This window comes from Ostrinia nubilalis, chromosome 3 (genome assembly GCF_963855985.1).
Source record: "Ostrinia nubilalis chromosome 3, ilOstNubi1.1, whole genome shotgun sequence".
NCBI classification, from domain to species: Eukaryota; Metazoa; Arthropoda; class Insecta; order Lepidoptera; family Crambidae; genus Ostrinia; species Ostrinia nubilalis.
In genome coordinates, this window is record NC_087090.1 from 4,443,543 (window position 1) to 4,465,686 (window position 22,144).

The window sequence follows — 22,144 nt, forward strand, 5'->3', positions numbered from 1 at the left end:
TTTTTTTTAATCGCTCAGACTCAGACTCCGCAAGTCATTGTCCGAATGTGTATTTCAGCTTGTTATTATCAGGTTGGCTGATTGCTCGCGTGCCAGCGTGGTCTATAAATACGGCGGCTGGAGCCCGACCGGCACGGCCATCGATCGCGATCAGCTGTTTAGAGACAACACGCGAAAATATGACACACCTTTCACAGGTAACCCTTAGCTTTCTTTACTCATGTGACCTTAGGTCAAAATTAGATTTTCTAATTGGGTATTTGACACATTTCACCCATAATAATAATTCTACAGCACATTCTGGTCTTCAAAATCAATTAGATTTCAATTAACTGTTAGATTTTGCTTTTAATCTGATAAAAAGTTAGTCAATATACATAGAAGGAAAAATAATGATGTCTTAAAAAAGCTATGCGAGAATGGAGTTTTGTCAACTCATAAAAAGTGTCAAATGCTTTATTGTATAGAGTTATTTAAATTTTATTAGGTACGATCCGGATACGTCCAAGTGTACATTAAAATTACACGAATTTTTACATTTGTTTACACAAATCGGTTGTTTGTAGAAATCAAAGAAACGTCAGAGACGGTAGGTGATTGATTGCGGCGGTGGCACGCGCTGCACTCTCCATGGTGAAGGCATGTAAACACAACACCCCAGCCCAATTAACCTGGCTCTGTAGGGCTGACAATCACAGTTATTGTTTTTTTTGTTTCACTAAAACCATTTTATGCACTTCTAAATAAAAATAGCTAAACCAATTACTTCTTTAAACACTTCTCAAATTCTTCACCAATAAATGTATATTTTATGGACTGGATGGATTATATTTTGTTAAGTTCATGGCACCATATTTTTTTGGTCATGAAAAGTTACTGAATTGCTTAAATCTATGTTTTAATGATGTAGCTGCATGAAAACTGAATCGTCATGATGAGAAAAAGTTTTCTCAAGGTCTTGAATTAGACATCATATTCGAAACATGATTTATATTAATCAACTTTATTTTGTATAATTATTAGCTCGTCTATATTTTGTGCTAATTTTAAGTAAAACACGTGCCGAAATAGCCGGGTCAAGTTATTTTGGGTTGTCAGCCCTACCTCACCTGCGGGACCGATTTGTTGACGGTTTAGGAGCGGACAGCCGAACCAATAAACCGATCGTCGGTAAACAGCTGCCAAGGTAAACTCGCTTTGACCGGTCAAATAGCTTAGTAGGTAACAATCAATTAGACGGATTTACAGTTAGTATAAGGATACATTTTATTTACGAAATGTATTGTAATTTATTTTTAAAGAGTGATCTATTTGTAATTAATCAAACTTTGAATTTGAGATACAGATATTGCGTACGCGCATATTGCTATGTTAAATTCTCTGACTTAATACTCGAAATTTTGTCGGTAATTTAAAATTTAGGTAATATTCGTTAATGTACGGTAGCTCGTGCATTATCACCTAGGCGACGAATTGTGTATACACGGGAATTCCCGCCCCAACGGTTGTGCGGTTAATTTATACCACTTACGGACATAAAACAAAATATAAACAGTCAGGTGGTCTCATAATATAGCACCAATTGGATAGGACCGATTGCAATTACACAAAAAAATTAAAGGCATTTTAAAATTTGTAGATATTCGATTTCATACGAATTTGTAGTACACAACTTGGATTAGTGGTGTTTCTACAGTAGCTAAGTGACATTTGGTTATTGATTCTGACGCCGTTACCGTAAACAAACACAATTTTAACCAATGAATGATAGACACGTGTTGTAGGTCGAGCCAGTACAATTAAGTTAACTAGCCTGTTGCGTTATACATTGAAAACGTAACAATAAAATCTTGAGTTGGTAACAGAATCAAGAGTTAAGTTGAATTTAATATCTTTTAAGATAAATGGTTTTTTCTGGCTATATTTACTTAGTTATTGAATATATCTTCACCGGTTCATTCATTGATGTATGTAATGTTATGGTACTAACTCTACATACTATATGGAGCTGTATGGAACTCTAGAAGCCTGTGACAACGACGTTTATGAGAAAGTATTATGACGCCGCGGTGTCAACAAAGTACGGAGGGCGCGAAGAGGGAAGCCCTTCGCTTCCGCTGACGTCACGCGAACCCTCGAGGATCATTGTCCTCACCATTAAGCTGTAATTGCAGCCACTATTCGAGGCGCTAGTGGGCGGAGTGTAAGTAGTTGTCGTGTCGGAACGTCTCAAGATTTTTATGGCATGTAAATGTGCTATTACTCTTGGAGGATTAGCTCAAAATACTCATATTTGATCTTATAGTTCGAGGTCAGACACTTATAATTTTGTATACTTTGACTCCTTAAAGAATATTGAACTTACAAAAGTTTAAATTAAAAAAATTGAGAACCACTGACCGACTTTTTCTCTTTTGCAATTTAAAAGTGCTATATCAGATTGGCACCCGATTAATAATGGTGGCAATTTATGTGTTTGAATGGAGCTCTTGAAATTGTACTAGTCGACATTAGCAGAGATCGGAGGGTGTTACTACAATAGGTGGGAAAGAGAGGGCCGCGTGGCCCCCACCGGCCGTTGAACCGGGTGCAGCCAAATTAATAATTTATCAAGCATTTTAATGTTAATTTAGAGAAACGTTTTAAAATTAGTAGCTCTACATTATTTTTTTATTTTTTCGCAATAATTTGAAGTGTACATCTTTATTTTAAGTAAAATATTTAGAGAAGGCGCACAAAAAACGAGGTCGTCATTGTCAAAATGTATGTCGATTTTTCTTTTTTCTTCATTTTCGAATTCAAATTGTTTTAAATTTCCTTTTTTTTTAATTCTCTCGTCGCCAAAAATTTTTTCATCGAATTATTTTTTAATTTTTATTTGGTCACAATGTATGTTTTGTGATATGGAACTTGTTTAAGCCATTGAAATATTATTTCTAAGTTATTCTATAATACGACTTCGATTATTCAAAACTGGCTAATCCGGTCTCCGTTCTCCGTTCTACACCGAATCTAGCTCATTGGCAGCTCATGGGACTATTCTGACAAAGGTTTGGGGGAGAAAGCCAACCGTGGGAGATGGCACCCTGTCACTCGCAGCTGTCGCTCGCTCCACGCATACTTGTTCGATTACGTTTGATCCGCGACGCTGCCATTGTTCCTATGCGATTGTTCGCGAGTTTTTGTCGACGATGTGAATGGTTCCGTGCCTACTATTATTATTACGTAATGGGGTCAATCATTTCCAAAGTGTGAATGAAGTTAAGTTACGAACTGAAATAATGGTTCGCAAAGAGGTAAACAATGAACGGTTTGTTAGAGTGGGACGTTAAAATACTACTATTAGTATAAAATGGTCGACGTATTATTATTGATAAGGTTTGGTCTGACTGGCAGTTGAAATTTATTCAATGTATTGAAGTCGAACGAGTTACGGCAGCTGTTCATAGTGGTCAATCCGTATACGAACAATACTGGTCATCTAGTTCGCGGACTTGGAATTTTTGAAATACGAGTAGATTTAATACCCATCGTATTATATTAATTACTCGTCAAAACCGGTTAGATTACACGGATCGCGGCTTAAATCTTAACAATAGATGCGTTTTAATGCATCTCTTTGCATATGCAGTATGCAGATAGGTTGCGCGTGCAAATAATACCAATTATTTTTTATTCTGAGCTAGACAAAGCTAGTTGGATTAAATTGGGCAAAATATGGGGTGGTGGTCGAGCGGGGGGCGGGGCGGCGTGGGGTCGACGCTCGCAGCTGCGCGCGGATCAAATTGATACCCCGTGCGTGCGCGGGCGCACATGGCGCGGCGTTAGGGTTGAACTTACGCGCAGTCAAATAATTTTTACTTTAATTTTATTTGCAAAAACCTTTTTGTAAAAACTAATATTAATTGACTCTTTCATTGAAAATTATATTTTAATTTGTAGAAGTCAAAGGGTTATGACAGCGCTTGCAATTTGACTCTACCGGTGCCTTAGTTGACATGACGTTATTGTGGTATAATGATATCCATGTCATTTTAAAGACATAGTCATTTGAAAACATTAAAATGTTGAGACGTGCTTCATTCGGATAAGTTTTTATTCAATTTAAAAAAAACTATAATGGACAACCCTACAAGGACTATGCGCGTGCGCTCGCAATATGGCAAGGGCAGCCGGCCGAGACGCAAACGAATACATTAAACATTATTTGATTTTGACTTGTTGATAAAATCAAACATCGTTAGTTTTTTTATTCTAAAGAAATCTGTTTGGTTTAGCTCTTGTCTTCGAAAATCATTTTTGGGAAAATGGTAGAGTTTATTTATGTTTCTGTTACATGAAATTATTTTTTGTATACTTTAGGTTTAATGAGCGAACTAGTTTTGTTTTCATAAGTTAAAAATGTCATCAAATAATCAGAGCTTTTTTTTAGATATTAAGGTACGTGAATATGAAGATGTTTTCATAAGAGAAATTTGATCAATAAAATAAAAATGAACACACTAATTATTAATATCAGAATGACCAATGGCTGAGTGATTGACGGAGGCTATTTTTTATCAAGCCGTCAATAAATATTTATTTACGGGATAGATTTTGAAGTAATACTTTGGTTATAATATGTTAGCTCATCACAAAAAATAGTTTTCTTAAGTAAAATTTTACTGTTTCGAATTCTAAGTCATCATTTACGTTTCTTAATGCGCGTTAGAATCATAATCTAATTTCATATGTTACTATTCGATAGTCGCACTTGTGTGCAATCGAGTTGACTCGTCGCCACTCGCCGCCTACGCATCGTTATCTGTCGATCGATAATCGAGTTATCGGATTGACTGTAAAGCACGTACTTTATAACGGCACCCGATTAACTTTGTAAACAAATGTTTAAAATGACGATGTTTTGCGTTTTATGGCAAAATGGAAACAGAGTCGTGTTATTAAATAAATTGATGTTTTTTTAATACAAAAAACTGAATCATACTTAACATTTATTAAATTATACTTAACAGTATTTTTTTGCGTAAGGTGTGTAAGCAAAATGAAATGGAATGAATTTAAAAGCTATTTTTTGTCATATAATTTAGAATCTCTTTATTTTTTTGTTGAAATATTATATTATAATGACATATTTTCTTTTTATTTTATTAAAGGGAATAAATTTCCCTATCACTCATTTTTACTCAGAATAGTTTTGTTACTTTAAATAACCAAAACCACTCGGTTACCGACAGTTTTAAAAGAGATTTCTTTGTTATGTTTAAGCTTCTGTGTCAATAAAATAAGTATTTTTTGATCAGGAATAATTAAAATAAATAAATTAGAAAGAAAATTCAACTTACACTTTCTTTTTCTCCTTTTATTCCAACTTTAGATAAGATTTTTATAATTTCATAGATTTGCGCGATGTTTTGGTTTTCAGTCATTCTTACTTACTCATTTGATTTATTTGCACGTTAATCGCCACCGTTTAAAAATGTTATACTTTATAAACTCTATTCCAAATTGCTCAGCAAGTATACCAACACGTTTGGTTTCATTAAATATTTTTTTCTAGATGTATTTTCATGACTTTATCATAAAGGATAAAAACTCATAACAATTATAGACAATTAGTTGTCTTACTTGACTTGCCATATGTTTATCTCGAAGCGCTGGTAGGGCCCAAAAGATAAGGAGACGTCATGTAAAGTGCCCAATAAGGGCTACCTTTTCTTTTTTTATTATTTTCTATTGACGTTCATAAGTGCCACTTGTGGTCTAAACTGAATAAATATTTTTGATTTTAATTTTGATTTTAGGTAAAATGCCATTTTTATTTGAACCAATTTCAAACTTGTTTCGATTAACATCTCGTTTGAATTTAATTTGATGCGCATTACCATTAACAGTTTAACCTTTTTAAAATATTCCGCCCGATTGTTTTTAAATAGAAATTGAATTCGAAATTATTTATAGTTTAAATTGATGACGATCAATGAATGTTTAATATTTTATCGTACATTAGTGCCGACCGACTAGACGCGTCGCGACAAGCGGTGGGCGGGCGGCCGCCTCCGTGGCGCGCCTCGTAGCTACTACGTGCTACGACACTACGGCGCGACTACGGTCTACGGACTACGGGCGCTAGTTATCAATGTTTAATACCCATCCAATGAATGAACCGATTAGATAATGATACACAACGGTATCGGTATACATCGCTGACCAATTAGAATGCTTTTGTCAATACGAATAACTCGTATCTCGATAATAATTTGTATATCGACCTACGCGCTGTTTAATAATTATTTTCGTAACGGTTTTTTACATACACTGTCTAAAATAAGACAGCGATGAGAATAATATTGAGATGGTATAAAATAATACCATCTTTGCCGTAAGAATTTTTAATTTCGACCGTATCCGTAAATATTGAAGTATTAAAAACTTCGCCGTGAAACACAGGACATTAACAATACAAAATTAACGTACATTTAAGGGAATAAAGAAAAATCGACATTGTCTTTATTACGGATTCAATATCATAAATTGGCAGCAAAAACACGAGCAAGCGACATAAAGCGAACATGTAATGCGTTGGTGGAAAAAAGGGTTGTCAACTATGGTCGAATCGAATCCTTTTATGTTACATTCAATTTGCATTTTTTTTTTTCATGTTAATGCGGCGTTATAAAGTTATTAATTTATTTATATTTCATCGGAAAATTTAGATTTCTATCTTGAAGCAATTAAAAAATATGAAAAAACAGTTATTTGTTGCTTTTTTTTGCATTTAGAGAGTCTTTCTTGTTTTAGCATCTCTATTGCTCTTTTGTTAAAATTATCTCACTTTAAAAATGAGAACATAAATTGCGGCAGTGAATTAAATTAGAATAAAATAAAGTTGACAACCCTTACTGCAACGCCAGGCTCAGGGTCGCTGGCGCGGCGCCAGGCGGCGTCAGCGAAAGTCCTCACGCGTCTCGTCGCCGTCCCGTCGTCGTCCCGTCGGAGCCGGAGCCGACTAACTACTTCGTGCGTACGACACATATTCGTGCAAGCCGATTTTAACGTGTGCATTTTTTTAAACGTATAAGATAATTTTTTAAGCTTTAATTTTGAGTAACTGTTTGTCTTTATTTAGAGACTAAACTAAACGAGATGATAATTTATTGCGCGTTCGAAAACTACGGCGTTTTGAATGAAGGTGAACAAAAAAAATGATTTGTGCTAATGATCACAGATAATTTAATGGTAAAAAATTTCGCATCGTTTGCAAAAAAGTATGTAAGAAAATTAACTTTAACTTATTTATCAAAATGTAAATTTTAAAAGTTATTCCCGATAAAACTGATTTTAAATTGCTTAGTTAACACTTTTTCAATATTTTCAGGCTAAACACGACCGTTAATTTTATTTAAATTAACTTGAGTGAATTTTTAAATGTTCAAGAAAAACAGGAAAAATCAAAAGCTTTGCGAAAATTAAATCAAATGTAAATCAACTACGTTACTAATAAAAACGGGATGAGAAAATTTAACTTACTTCAAAGCGACTTTAGAAATTTTAAAACTTTAAACACTCCCGTAGTCTTGAAATTATGTCGCGTGAAATTTTACGAGTTCATAAATCACGGGTTTTCACTATAATTCGAACCACGGAAAATTCAGGTGCAAGCGCGGGCACATAAACCAGTCGCTCACGCGAAGGAACATCGATGCATGCGTACGTACCTGCGGCCGGCAGGCACGGACCACACACCGCAAGCACGACTGACACTCGCGACGCGGCCGGATCGTTCAGACACCAAAAGCAAAATGGACATACCTGGGGCTGTCGGCTGGCACGGGGCGCGCTCGCTACTTGAATGAGCTGCCCGGGCCGAGCGGCGCGCGCAGGGGGCGCGGCCAGCCCGCGTGGCTCCGGCGGCACCCCCACCCCCACCCCACCCCGCCTGCACCGCTCAGCTGAGCCCTGATTAGCCCCCGGCCGGGCTATTCAATTAAGGGTTGCTGGTGGCCGGTGCATCGGCGATGCGAGCTCGCCCCGCGGCGTCGCCCGGGCCGGCCTTTGAGAGCTCTTCATTACGACCTCTCCATCACCGATCCCGTCATTCTTATTAGTACCCCCGAGCTACGACCGGCAAACTAAATTTGAATTTTTCTGACCGGCTCCACGCAATATCGCCGGGGAGGTATTTGTTTATTGGCCGGGGTAGATGCTGCTCGGTTGTATGTAGATCCGATACGAACTTTATACCCCATCTTTTGTTCTCGCTAAAGTTTCCAATCGTTACGGGCATCATTGCCTATTCATAAGAATGAAAGGAATTATTATGAGCTTTCATATCAAAAAGGTCTTTACTTAAAGGTCGAAGGTATTAGTAGGTGTGTCTCCGCCTTTTAATAAAGTAAATATGAAAAGGTACCTACATGAGCTTTCTTTGTTTGCAATATGTTTTTGGTATTATGACGAGATTAGGTAAGTAAAAAATATGACCAATTCATTAAAATTTGTTTTAATTGGTCACCCCTCCCAAGATTAATGTTTTTTTTTAATATGAAAAGGCACAAAAATACTTTACGAATTACAGTCGACAGTAAATCAGACTATACATTTTTATGTAAGTACTTGTAGTAGTGGTAAGTAGCATTAACTGCTGCTTTGGTGATGATGATGCCGTTGTTGTATTTTTAAATACAAACCTAGGGACGTTCAGACACCAAAAACAAAATCGACTTACCTGGGGCTGTCAGCTGGCACGGAACCTAGATATTTAAACATTAAAACCATACTTACCATGTAAATTACACAAAGAAAAAACCTAATAACATCTGTCGTATTAACGTTGCTCTGAAAATGTTCCTAATTATTTCAAACACGTACTTTTCCGACCAACTTTTTCAGCCCGACAAAGGTTTGTACTTTGGAAGTTGCGTTGTTGTTTCGCGACCGCAATAAAAATGGCAGCGTTGCCAACATTTGGCCGGGGAAGAAATCTGAATTGAAAATGAAGCAAGTCAAGTTACGCGAGCGCTTCAGACGCCGAGGTCTCTAGAGCGTTAACGTTTAACGGCAAGCTTTAATACAATCAATCTAGAGTATGGCCATCTGCCAATTGAATCTTGGGCCATGCGGGACTACAATAGTCTATTATTGTATTCAAGAAGTTTGCAAATTGATCTTGAACAAAATTATCAATCAGATAGGTGCTTTTTTCATGAAAACGTAATTATATTATTAAAACTCTACAATAGGTTTTAGTTTAAAACTGTGTCTTATAAAATGTCGTGTAGTGTAAGATGTAATTATGACATTAAAAATCAAAACTGCATAAAACTGTAACGAAAGTCGACCAGCAAATCCTGAAAACAAAGAAAACGTGTCAATAAATTATTAAATAAAATAGCTATTATTTACGACAAAACAGTTCAATAATCTAATTATGATAGTATGAATTTTAATTGAAGCTTTTATCTTTCACGATGTCCCAAAATCTGACTATCAAAATTAATTATATTCGTGTGCCGTTACTACTGCCGTGTGCAGTAAGTGCCCCTGTGCAATTTATATTCGGGTTTAAATAACTTGCAACAACCTTTTTTACGTGATTTTAATGACAAAATTGTCCACATCTTTTCTCATTGTTTTTCTCGGATGAAGAAGGCTACTTTAAAGTCAAAGTAATCACTCTTAGAACTTTTTCTTCAGTAGTAACAATATACAGGGTGTCCCGTAATGTAACGTCAAGCCGGAACTGGGTGTTGAGGCAAGTTGTGCTGGTTATCAGAAAAATATAAAAAAAAATCTATGTGGCATTTTTTTTCAGTACAATTAAAATTTTGCCTTAGTACAATTTTTTTTCAGTACAGTCAGTTTAAACTAGGCAAAATTTTTATTTTGATATTTTTTTTTGGGAATAATGTATTTTTTTCATCCAAGTTGGAGCAGCTGGTTTTGTAATTTTGATAACAATTTAGAGAAGCATTATTCAGGGTTACATAACAAAAAAAAAATTTGGAAAAAGTGAAGATTTGTGGCAACACGAGTAAAAGGACCGTCACATGGAGTAGAATTTTTTGATTTTTTTTAAATGCCTATTATTTTTAAAATATGCCACATAGATTTTTTTTTATATTTTTCTGATAACCAGCACAACTTGCCTCAACACCCAGTTCCGGCTTGACGTTACATTACGGGACACCCTGTATATCATAAAACTTTAGCTAGGAATGGAAAAAGTTGTGTGGAACTGGATTGCATTCGTAAGAGTTCAGCCTCGCAGACCAAGTCGCAGGAAGTGTAAATAATATTTGACGAATGATCTTTTATGTTTTCATACTTATTTCAACTTGGACTTGGTTGAAGTCGGAAAGAAATTTAATTGCACTCGTGTTCTTTGACGAGCTTCAAATGCGTGTATTTTAATAGTACTGACTTTTTTTTTAAAGATTTCATTAGCAATTTGTATTGCACAAATTACTAATAGTCCCATTAGCCCCTCGTGTTAAGCTAAATAAGCTTGTGTTACGAGTGGGCTCACCACAATAGTCGAGTGGCGGTGGGATTCGAACCCGCGTTCTTCGGATCTCGAGTCAAAATGGAACAAACTTCAATATACCAAGGATTCTTCTTTATTTTTTTTAAAGGAGATAAGATATAGGTACGCACTTTCTTAATATACTCATACTGATGATGTAACGTGAAAAAGACTTGCTTTTCATACTTTTATTATATTTGTTACGGATTCTTTTAAAATTCATTTATTAAAATGTTTACCTGACTCTTACTTGTATACTCTGGCGTCTTATCACTTCAATTATACATTAATTAGAAATTTTATGGAGTAAAGTTACAGATTAACAGCCGTTTTTCAGATATCATTAGAATTTAGATCACATGCCGACACAGTCGATGTACTCATAAAAACCCCTCCACCGCGAGAGCACAGTACATAATTCCAAACCAAGCTACAAACTGTGCTTGTTACAGTTAATAAAGTGTACATTGTGTAACGCAACGCTGCTCGTTACGAGTTGTAACAATGTAACCACCTGAATACATCCGACGGAGGCGGGCGAGTTTTGTAACAAAGGGCAAGCTAACTACATCATTATTTATCTTCGGTGTATGCAAGGAGTTTTCTTTATGGGGCTTCTATGTGTGTCGAGAATTAATTAGATGGGGATCTCCCGAGTATCATGTTAAAAGTTATGATAATAATTATCATGATTTATTGGTAAAGAGAGACTGACTTTTTAATTAATTATGATCATAGTCTTTTTAATTGAAGATGATTTCTCGGATGCTTAGAGACCTATATATCAGTAAATATAAGCAAATCAGAAAGTTGTCAAATAAGTTAGGCACTTGATCACTGCAGCTCTCGCATTAGATTCCTAATCTAATTATTTTTCCGCTGTCTTAGAAGCTCTTCTAAGAACTTTAGTCATAATAAAGCAGTAAAAGAGGTAGTGCTGAATTAGAAAAGTTGTGTGGAATGGAAGTGCAGCGTCCGGCCGCCGTAAACACGCTGTTAAGCCTTAACGAGAACATACTGCCGCGCCATGAATCCTCTTGATAATCAATTTAGAGGTGCGAACACTTTGTAGGGTTCATTTTGTGTTAGGCATATTTTATTTCTTTGTGTTTTTACAAAAGCGACAAAATCAAGTAAGTTAGGCCAACACCACTCAGTGTTATGTCTAATAATATTTGCTTTACCTTTCATTCGTGGCTTTTAAAAAGCACCTTGGCAAATAATAAGAGTTATTTTAGTTAATAACATATTTTTTTTATTATTTTCTAATATTGTAATGTATATTGTATACTAATGAAGGTCTATTAGTGTGTCCCAATTATTACATTATTCAGTAAAGTAGACAAACTACTTGAGTATGATTTAAGTTGCGCGTGATAAGGTAGGCAAGTTTCCAAAACTGCCACATCTTTACTACTTGACCATCCGACTAGTTTTCAGGTACATAAGCCTGCAGTTTAATACGCGTAAGAGCCTCGTTACAAATATTTACAAACTTCACAGTTTAGCGTCAACATTCAATTAATATTTTCTCTCTCTAAAGGGATAAATTACCTATTTGTCAGACCTCACTAACTTTTAGTTCAATTCAAACTACATGTTACTTTTTATGAAGGCACAATAAAAACGAAACAATGTAAATAAACTACTGCGCTTAATTTAACCGCATTTGTAAGCCAACGTGGTCAGAGATGTCGGATCGCAGTAAACCGCCCTAATAGGCCGTTAGGGCGGGCGGCCTATCGCTTACGGCCCGTACAGGCGTGCAATAAAATGCGCCTTCTCATCCTTTAAATACTTACCTACGCTAAGGTAATAAACACTATCTTTCTTAACTAACCGGTTTAATTTAAAGTTATGTTTTGACTAGCGGTTGTATTTAATATAATTAACCTTTAAATAAAATGAGACTCCAACAGTTATAATTGTTTAGTTTGTGATATTGTATTTAAAGTATGCAAATTGTTAAAGTATCAGGAACTCGTTGAAAAAAAGGCACATCATATACCTAAATCCCGATGTAATTAATTCAATTTAAGTTACCGTGATGCTTGAAAACAAAATAAGGTGTTTAAATTTTGAGCTGAATTGTTTCCTATTTATTAATGACTTCTAAATTAATGATAGTTGCAAATAATAGAGATAAGTGTTAATTCTGTAATTTCTTATGTGAATATTATTTATTGTCTTTTTACGAAGAAAAAAATATGAAATCTATCTGTATTTCACATAAAGCATTCAGGTTTAGTCTTATGTTTAGGCAATTAAGAGAGGTCACTTCTCAATTAAACGATACATAACAAAGAATGTAATGAATCGAAAATTTTCCATAAAACGTTCCATCAATTTTACCAAACATACTCGACATTATCAATTGAGGTGCGGGGAAACAAAAACCGATCAATCATTTAATGATGCTAACTACTAAACTCCATAACTTTTCTCGCTAATGTTTGGTCAAAAATTGATAAATCTGCTTCAAATATTTCCCGACGTTCCCGAATTTTCAGATCAATATTAAATACGTTAATCGTACTAAAAGACGATAACAATCGAAAAAAGATAAATCTTTCACATTTTCTTTTTTTTGATTGTGCCATAAACCGAAATTCATGAAATCATGGAAAAAGTTGTATGAGCGTACGAGTAGTACAATAACGTGTATGTTTTTCAAAAATCGATGAATACCTGTTCGTTTGTTTTGGTAATAACATTTTGTGACTTCACAGGAAGTCAAGTAATGATAGCATTAAAGTTGCATTTCAAAAATAGAATAGAATAGAATAGAAAGTATTTATTTGTCTCAAAACAGGTTTCATTTACAGTACAGTTAGTTTATTTACAGTTAAATAAACTGCAACACTCTTTTTATGATACATTTAAATGATTTTAATTTATTATAAATACATTTTTTTATGAATGATGTTGGAAATCAATACTACGTTTTATCCTCCCGTAATTACCTATGATACTACTTATTTCTCGACAAAAGTCGTATGCTATTAAAAAAGTAGCTGAAAATCTATGCTACGTTTTATACTACCATAATAACGGCGCTACGTGCTACGCGCTAAGAGTCTACGAGTATTCTGCGTAGCAACAATCACTTGGAGACGCGTGCGCAGTATAATATAAATATTCTCTGCGTTCAGTGTAACATAATTATTGTATTATCGTTACATTCTTAGTTACAATCATTGGTCACTACCAAAAAACCGTTGTTAATTGTAATTGTTCATGGTATATTAGTATTTCTTTTCTCTTGTCGAGAAAATCTGATTTTCTCCCGTATTTATTACATAGAATTTACGGTTTTAGAAGCCGTTTGTAATGCTTTAGATAGTTGGAAAATTATATTGAAACTTCTTACCAATTATTTTTTTAGACGAATTTTTGAATTGCGTCGTGCAGTCATTTTGAAGAATATATTTTATAGTATTCAGACCTTTTTTTACCTTCAAAGAAATATTTTAGTATCACTTATTAATCATTTAAGTAACGTTAATGACAAACGTAAGAAGCGTAGTCTTAAACATTTAGCTAACCTTTGATATCGGCTAGTTTTGTTCAGTATTCTTCTTAAGATAATATTTTGAATTTATAAATAAAAGATGTTTGACCATTAATATGTTTCTGGAAATCAATACTATACGTTGTAACCTTCCAAAGTAACGGTGCTACGTGCTACGCGCTACGACTCTACGAGTATTCTGCGTAGCAACAATCACTTGGAGATGCGTGCGCATGCGTCAGCGCATAAGAATTTAAGCATTCTCTGCGTTCAGATTTAACATAATTACTGTATTGTCGTAATGATTTAGTAGATTGTTGGATTTATATTACAATTTTTAACAATTAATTTTTATTAGACGAGCTTTAAAATTGCGTCTTGTAGAAATTTGGAAAAATATATTTTTATTCTTTGTTCTGTGCTTTAGTTTTGAATATTGAGAACTTTTTTATAGACATTATGACAGCAAACATAAGGAAGGTAGTCTTAAACATTCAACTAGCCTTTGATATCGGCTATTTGTGTTCAACATTCTTCACATAACATTTTTTATTTATAAAATGACATATACCCTTAAAATGATTCTGGAAATCAATACTACGTTTTATCCTCCCGAAATACCGGTGCTACGTGCTACGCGCTGCGAGTCTACGAGTATTCTGCGTAGTAGCGATCACTGGGTGACGCGCGCGCAGAAGAATTGAAATATTCTCTGCGTTCAGATTAAAATATATAATTTTTTTATACTATCGTAATGCTTTAGATAGTTGGAATTATATTCTAACTTCTTAAACTTATTTTTTATTACACGAAATTCAAAATTGCGTCCTGCAGTTATTTCGAAGAATACATTTTATTACGTTCCTTAGTGCTTTAGTTTTGCTGACTAATAACTTTACCTTCAAAGAAGATATTTTGACGGCAAACATAAGGAATCTTCGTAAACATTTAACTAATAGTTGTGTTCAATATTCTTCACATGATATTTTTAATTTATAAATAAATGACGCAAAATGTTAAATAATGTTAAAATGTTCCTTTAAATAAACATTAAGTGTGATCTTCACAAAATAACAGTGCTACGTGCTACGCGCTACGAGTCTACGAGTATTCTGCGTAGTAGCGATCACTTGGAGACGCGTGCGCAACTTAAAATGCGTACGCGCATAAGTTCGTACACATATCTCTGAATTTAGAGATTTTTTAGAATACCAATAACCCATTGTACATTCAGTATTCCTTTGTTTTCTCTTTGCGGGAACATTATCAGATTTTTTCTTGTATTTATTATTTAAGTTTGATGATTTCAGATGTTATTTAGATCATTGAAATAAAAGTCTTACAAACCTTTTACAACTTTTTTTGGTTAAATTTATTCCAAGTATAGTCTTAAATATTTAACAAGCCTTCGATATCGGCTTGTTGTGTTCGAATTCTCCAAAAATGAATAACTAATTTCCTTGTTTTAACAAAAAAATATGTAGAGATGTAGATAATGTAAAAACAATAAGTTCAGCCAACTCGTGAAGTTTCTGGATATGTACGGAATATAAATGGGAAACTTTTCGTCGGAGCGACGTGTACGATGTAAATCTTTCTCTTGTACTACACAGTTAGCAAATTTCCCGCGGGGCTCTGTGTCGTTCCAGTTAAAATTAATACTCATCGGCGTGAAAAACACGGAGAACTAGATCTCCGTTAAACTGTGTGTTAAACATAAAATTATTTTAATATTTAGAGTTTATTTTAGATTATTATGAAAAAAAAATTATAACTTACCAATAAATCTTCTTCTTCTTTCTCAGGAAAGCAGCAAGCAGCGTCAAATGCATATTATTTTTCGATATATTTTATGTCTCCTCTTTTACGACTGAGCTTCTCAATTATTCATCATAGAGACATTCGGTTTTGATCTCTACTATTACCATGTTCAGTTTAAGTGCATCTCTTTGAAATTCTACTCGAGTCGTTTAAGCTTGGATGAATTGGAACGGCGCCAATGTTTGGGGCGATCATCTCGGCGGCGCGCGATAACTGCATTCACGGCGAGCGAACCGTATAAAGAAACTTTCCGCGAGTCCGCACAAGAAACGACGCGGTACAAAACGCGACGATTCGTGAACGCGTCCGAATCGAATTTCCACGTTTGGGCGCCCGCCGGATGCTGGGGAAAAGCCTAAAACGTCGGCAGCCTGAACGCTCCGCTTCCGATGCAGCCAGCCCGACTGTTGCCGGATCCCCGGGACGCACTCCGAGGCTGCGAGCTCGCCGCCGCCGTCCACCGCGTTATTAGTTTGATTGGACTCTATCGCGCACTCGATAAGGTTCGACGTCAAGTGCGACCCGGATGCAAGGCTGCGTGGTGTAAGCGCATGCAGGTGTGTGCCGGGCGCTGCACCGCTGTGTGCGTGGCAGGTGAGCCCGTTGCCCGGACAGCACGGAGCAGAGCTCCGGCCGGGCTGCGTCGTCATAGCGACAGCCGGGATCCGCCAGACACGAACAAATAGGTAGGTACAAGCAAATATAACAGACAGAGTGCGCGATAGCGGCCATGTTTCTGATTTATTACGCGGTAATCAAATATGAGGCTTGTTGAATGCGTGTGTAAGAGTGAGTTAGTGAAAAATATGCATGTTGCGCTTTACTAAATGGTGGATAGGAGCTTCTTTGTTCTCTTTGCTTGATTACGGCTATTGTTCTTAGCATGTTCGACAAATTCTTTTTAATTGCATCCTATATTGTATTTATTTAGTGCCGAAACAGGTATTCATCGAGCTAGAAAATGTATTCGCGCCCAATCAAGACAAAGGATATTGGCTGGGCGTTATCAATATGTGGCAGCCTCTATGGAACAATGAGATACGTAGGTACATGGCTAGGACTCCAACGCCTAATTTGTGGTTTGGTGCGTGTTTGCGATTAAGACTAAGATGCGACGCTATTCAATAATGCTTAGAATATGTTATACTTTAACAATAATCACAAAACCAAAATATTAAACAAAACATCGATAAGTCTTAGCATTTTATATTTCACCGCTTAAATAACTTTTTGAATATTGCCAATGATTATAATATTTCACTGTAGGTACGTACTTTAAGGTACTTACTTATCAGATTAACAAGTCTTTTTTCGAAGACTGATGAAAGGTTTCTTCAATATTCGCAGCTGAAGCCCGCACCCTCGTTCGAGCGCTGTAGTACTCCAACAAAAAATTAAAAGCTTTCGCCGACACGGACCTCTGAATAAATGAGTTGAAAGAGCGGAATATAAGCCGATTATCAACAGACGTCGGATGTCTCTAAGCAGAGATTTCATAAACGAACGACGGATGGTTTGAATGCGACTCGTAATTCCATTTCCACCAAACGGTCGGAATACGTTGTCAAAGACTGGAATTTGTAAAGATTCCACTCGGAGTGCTCGACGAAAACAAAAGATCGAAAGCTTTAATTTCAACTCGCAATACTTGAAATACCTAACTGAATAATTTAACAAGATTGTTTAAGCTTCAAGGTAGGTATCTAAATACTTGGTTAATGCTATTTAAAATTAAATATTTCAGATAATATCTCCGATTATACGTAATATACATATACTTACATATTTATAAGAGGGACTCTTCTACTTAATTATGATAATAATCATTATTAGTGTGAATGAAAAAACCGTACTTCGATTAAATCTCTCATTTCGCCTTAGAGCGCATGGACAAAGAGAAGTATTGACAATGTGCATACGACTATATTATGGACTTTGATTTAATACTTGATTTTTTCAGCGTTGATAGGAAAATGCTGCCCCGTGGTAAAATGTAGCTTCAGCATAACTGGTAGCGCACGGACAGAAAATCCAGTTAACGATTGCCGCAGGCTACGTGTTAAACAAATTACGATACCGCCGTACCTGTACTAGGTATATGCGTGTGGATATTGCGTTAAAATAATGTATTTTCAGGAGAGGCGTTACGGAGCGCTGATCTGTAAACTGCGGCGGCCCAGCAAACGGCGGGAGTCACCGGGCAAATAATATTAGCCGCGCAAAAACACCAGCCCCGGCGACCCTTAAAACATCATTCATTACCTACGCCAAGCCTTGCTGGACGATAAAAGTTTTCAAAGAAAATGTCTCAGCTTGTAGAATTTATTTTTTCCGCGTGACAATGATTGGCATTATTTTATAATAATTTTATTATACCTACACCTAAATCACTTGACCACGGCAAAATAAAAAAGAGAATACCAAGTTAAATAACTGTTTGTATCAAATTTCAGAATAGGAGGAAAAAATATTGTAGGTATATTGGTAACAATATAAAAATCTGACTAGAGAGAGTCAGATACATTACGCACGGACAAAGGTAAGTATGAAGTTTCTTTCAAAATTCTAGTTATACGTTAAGGGTAGAGTTATCTAATGTTTGTGGATCCCCCTCCTCATCATTGGCTAGTCCACCTTTGGCCCCCCGAGAACTTTTCCGTTTTTTTGGCCCCGTCGAGAAAACTTTGCCCACCCTTTAACTAGAACTCTTCGTGTGATCTAGTATGACGTCATGCTGGATTCAAAATGGAGTCTCTAATATTTACTTCATTTATTGACCGAACTCTGAAGTTAAGTAGGTACCCTTTTTAATGTAATGTAAAAATCTGAAATCCCGATTTTACACAAGGTCGACTTTGGCACAAAGCCTAGCAGGGCGCGGTCCATGCTCTGAATTATCTACAAGCATATAGCATTATACCTACCAAGATATTGGATACCATTAGGCATAATTACAAACTACACTACATGTATGTAGCAACACATACGCAAACCGATGGTCACGCCCAGGTCTCATTAATCGCTGGACCAGATTACCGCGCCCGACCACGTCAAAGGGACCGTTGCAATTACTATTCCGTAATGAACATCCGAACATTTTTAATTAAATCTGCCTTTGAGCGTTTCGGCTGTGCATGTGTCGTAGACTGGATAATTAAAACGCTTTTATGCGTTATACATGTTGCAATATTAAAAGCAGAAGCAATTTGGAACCGATAAATTAAAAGCTTTTTGAGTCTATTACTCGCTTAAAGACAAACTCATTAATTTATAATTTATTCAGATTGTTTTTTTAACCAGTATAACATTAGATATTAGAATAAAGACTAGACTAGTTTTTAGAGTAGTATAGAGTACTAACTAAACCAAAGCAGTGAAATAAGTTTGACAGATCTCGGTTTTGTGCCATTTAATTTGGTTCATGCTGTCTTTATAACATCTAATTTCATGTAAAAGCCAGATCTCTGATTAGACTCATATCGGGCTGTCTGTGCTGGCAATGTCTTCTGCATGCTCAAACAATAATTTTATGTTTATTACGATACAGAAACAGAGGATGCTTTATTTAATTGGGTTTATGTTGTCTTTATACCATCTTATTTCATGTTGTAACTTAAAAAAATAACAGAAAGATATCCTCCAATCATTTATTCAATTCAGTACACTTGCTGAAATCTCTCTCTTTAATCACTCTCGTACAGGTTTTGGACAAAGTCCGCCGTCCGCCGGGGCTCAGCGGCGCTCAGGCGGAAATTCACGGCCCGCCTCCGATTGAACTCATATCGGGCCCTCTGTGCCGGCAAAGCCTTCTGCATGCACAAACAATGTTTGTCGCGATACAGGGACAGAGGTTGCTTAAAGGCTTGATATACCCAAATGGTTTATTCATAAAATTGCACAGTCAAGTTTCTGAAAAAACAAATTGTGTTTTCGGTTTAGTCAATAATTAAAGTCTATGAAACATACTTGATTTAGTAAATGTTATATGATAATTATTGTTAATATTAATCAAAATGTTCACTGGCACGATGGAAAGTAGAGTGCACGTAAATAAATAATGGAATAGTGATCTGAGGTCACTGATTAACTTTTTAGAAACCTGTCCTTCAGAAACCCAAATGTTTCTTAAATTCTAGTAGTACCAGAAACTTGATGATGTTTTATTGCGATTACTTTGATTTCAGACACTGTGGCATCCTAAGTTGTCTTAATAGGTCCAATTTTGTAATAAAAATGTACATGTACAAGTCCGAATGTGATATCTACATACAAAAGTTACATAAAAAGTTCGATGTTAAAGATTCACATCATATTGGAACTGCTTGATGAAGTTGTTGTGGGTATATGCGATAGCATTCAAGCTCGAAATATTACAAAAGGATGTCATTTGGATTTGAGATCTAATTAAACATCTACTGATAATCCAATGTCCGCCGTGGACGTGATGGTCACGTTCTCAAACTCGCTTTAAAAGGGAATAAACTTTTAATTTGTAGACATTACAAATAATGTTCGAGCCAGACGCTTGCCTAACATTTGGGGCTGTGAGCACTAGCGGCGCGGCGTGGTGGTAAGCCGAACTTCCCCTAAAGGATTAATTTAGATTTTGGTACACAAGTCTGCTTGCTCCTCACCCTGTTTGCATTTAATTTCCGTATCTAGTGGTTTTATGTAGCTATCTATAATTGCGATTTCACCATGACTGGTAACTCAAGTGGGCTTAATACGATAATTTTAAAGGGATAGGCGTCTTCTGAAACGTAATCACTATTATAATCAACAATTTAATGGAATTTTATATGAGTAAATTAACGTATTTCTGAGTTTCGTTTAGTTTATCTTATTTGGAAGATTTGTATTTTATAACAAGACTATTATTTTGTTAAAACTTGAGTTAATTCAAGTCAGTCAATTTAATTCTTGAGGATAATAAATAATCCTAATTTAGTGTCCTTAAGAGCCATTTCACAAAAATATTTCGCGCGAATTTAGGTAAAAGCTGTCAACGCAACGTCAAAAGAGTAAAAAGAACGCTGAAATGGACAAAAAAATCTTGAGCCGTGACCGTATTAAGACTTGATTTAAGTTATTAATTTTAAGGTAGAATGAGGTATTCAAACTTGATTAATTAATTTAAATTTTTAATAGAGTTTATTAAGTCTTTTATGTTTCGATTCATAATGAAACACGAATAGGTATAATATGTAAAATATACATATATTAAGTACAAAATAAAAACAGTCACATAGTGAAAAATAAATCTGCCCCCTTACAGCTCCATCATCGGACCCTGGATACGAATAATGAAACACGAATAGGTATAATATGTAAAATATATTAAGTACAAAATAAAGACAGTCACATAGTGAAAAAAAAAATCTGCCCCCTTACAGCTCCATCATCGGACCCTGGATACGAAATATTCGTCAAGGCGAATCACACAAGCCCAAACTCCATATGGTTCTATTGTTTTGTTACGGAGGTGGCCATTGCATCTCCTCCAGATCCATTATCAGACAGAGCTAAGAAATAAATAAATAAATATTATTAAACAAATAACTAAAATAATTCATCTTACTATCTTACTTTTTACTAGTCTTACTAATATTATAAATACGAAAGTTTGTGTGGATGTCTGGATGTTTGTTACACTTTCACGCAAAAACTACTGAACAGATTTTGATGAAACTTTACAGTACAGTACAGCAGTACTCGGCAGTCTGTGTTCAACTATCACTCGGGTCGGACGTTCCTATCGCAAGACCTTTGGTTCACTCAGTTCCGATACGACTCTAGTGCTGTGTGTAATTATTTTCGTGAATACACTGAGTTTATTAATTTCTACGAGTGGATTTCATTTTGCCTGAGACCTACGCCATGAACCCTGAACCAGAAGACCCTGTCGCCAGCGACAGCGACGCTCGTCCATCCCTGGCGTCGACCAGAATAACAATGTATAGGCTATAATTTATGACGATCTGTGACAAACTAAATTTCAAGCGGGTGAAGCCGCGGGCAATACTGCATATTTCATACTAGCTTTTTGCCCGCGACTTCTTCTGCGATGAAGTGGAAAATGGTTCTAATAGAATTAAAATATTCTAAGAAAATTAATTTTGTTAAATGATTATATTTTTTGATATAAAATCTACACATCATTATGTTTAAATATTTGAATACTTACAAAATTATGAGATCTTTCTAAAACAAAATTAAAACACTACACCTGCCGCAGATTTCTTTGTAAACAATGTTTCTTTGTTTTTCCTTCAGGTGCTAAAATCACCAGG

The 22,144-nt window shown here is 35.6% G+C and overlaps 1 protein-coding gene across 1 annotated transcript in view; it reads right to left on the bottom strand.

Moving 5' to 3' along the window:
* The window catches only part of LOC135088136 (uncharacterized), a 31,946-nt gene extending 15,442 nt beyond the window's left edge, over positions 1-16,504 (bottom strand). Inside the window, exon 1 of the mRNA XM_063983018.1 lies at positions 16,217-16,504. Within this exon, the coding sequence (XP_063839088.1) occupies positions 16,217-16,504 (288 nt within the window). The remainder of the gene's footprint in view (positions 1-16,216) is intronic.
* Positions 16,505-22,144: the final 5,640 nt, after the last annotated feature.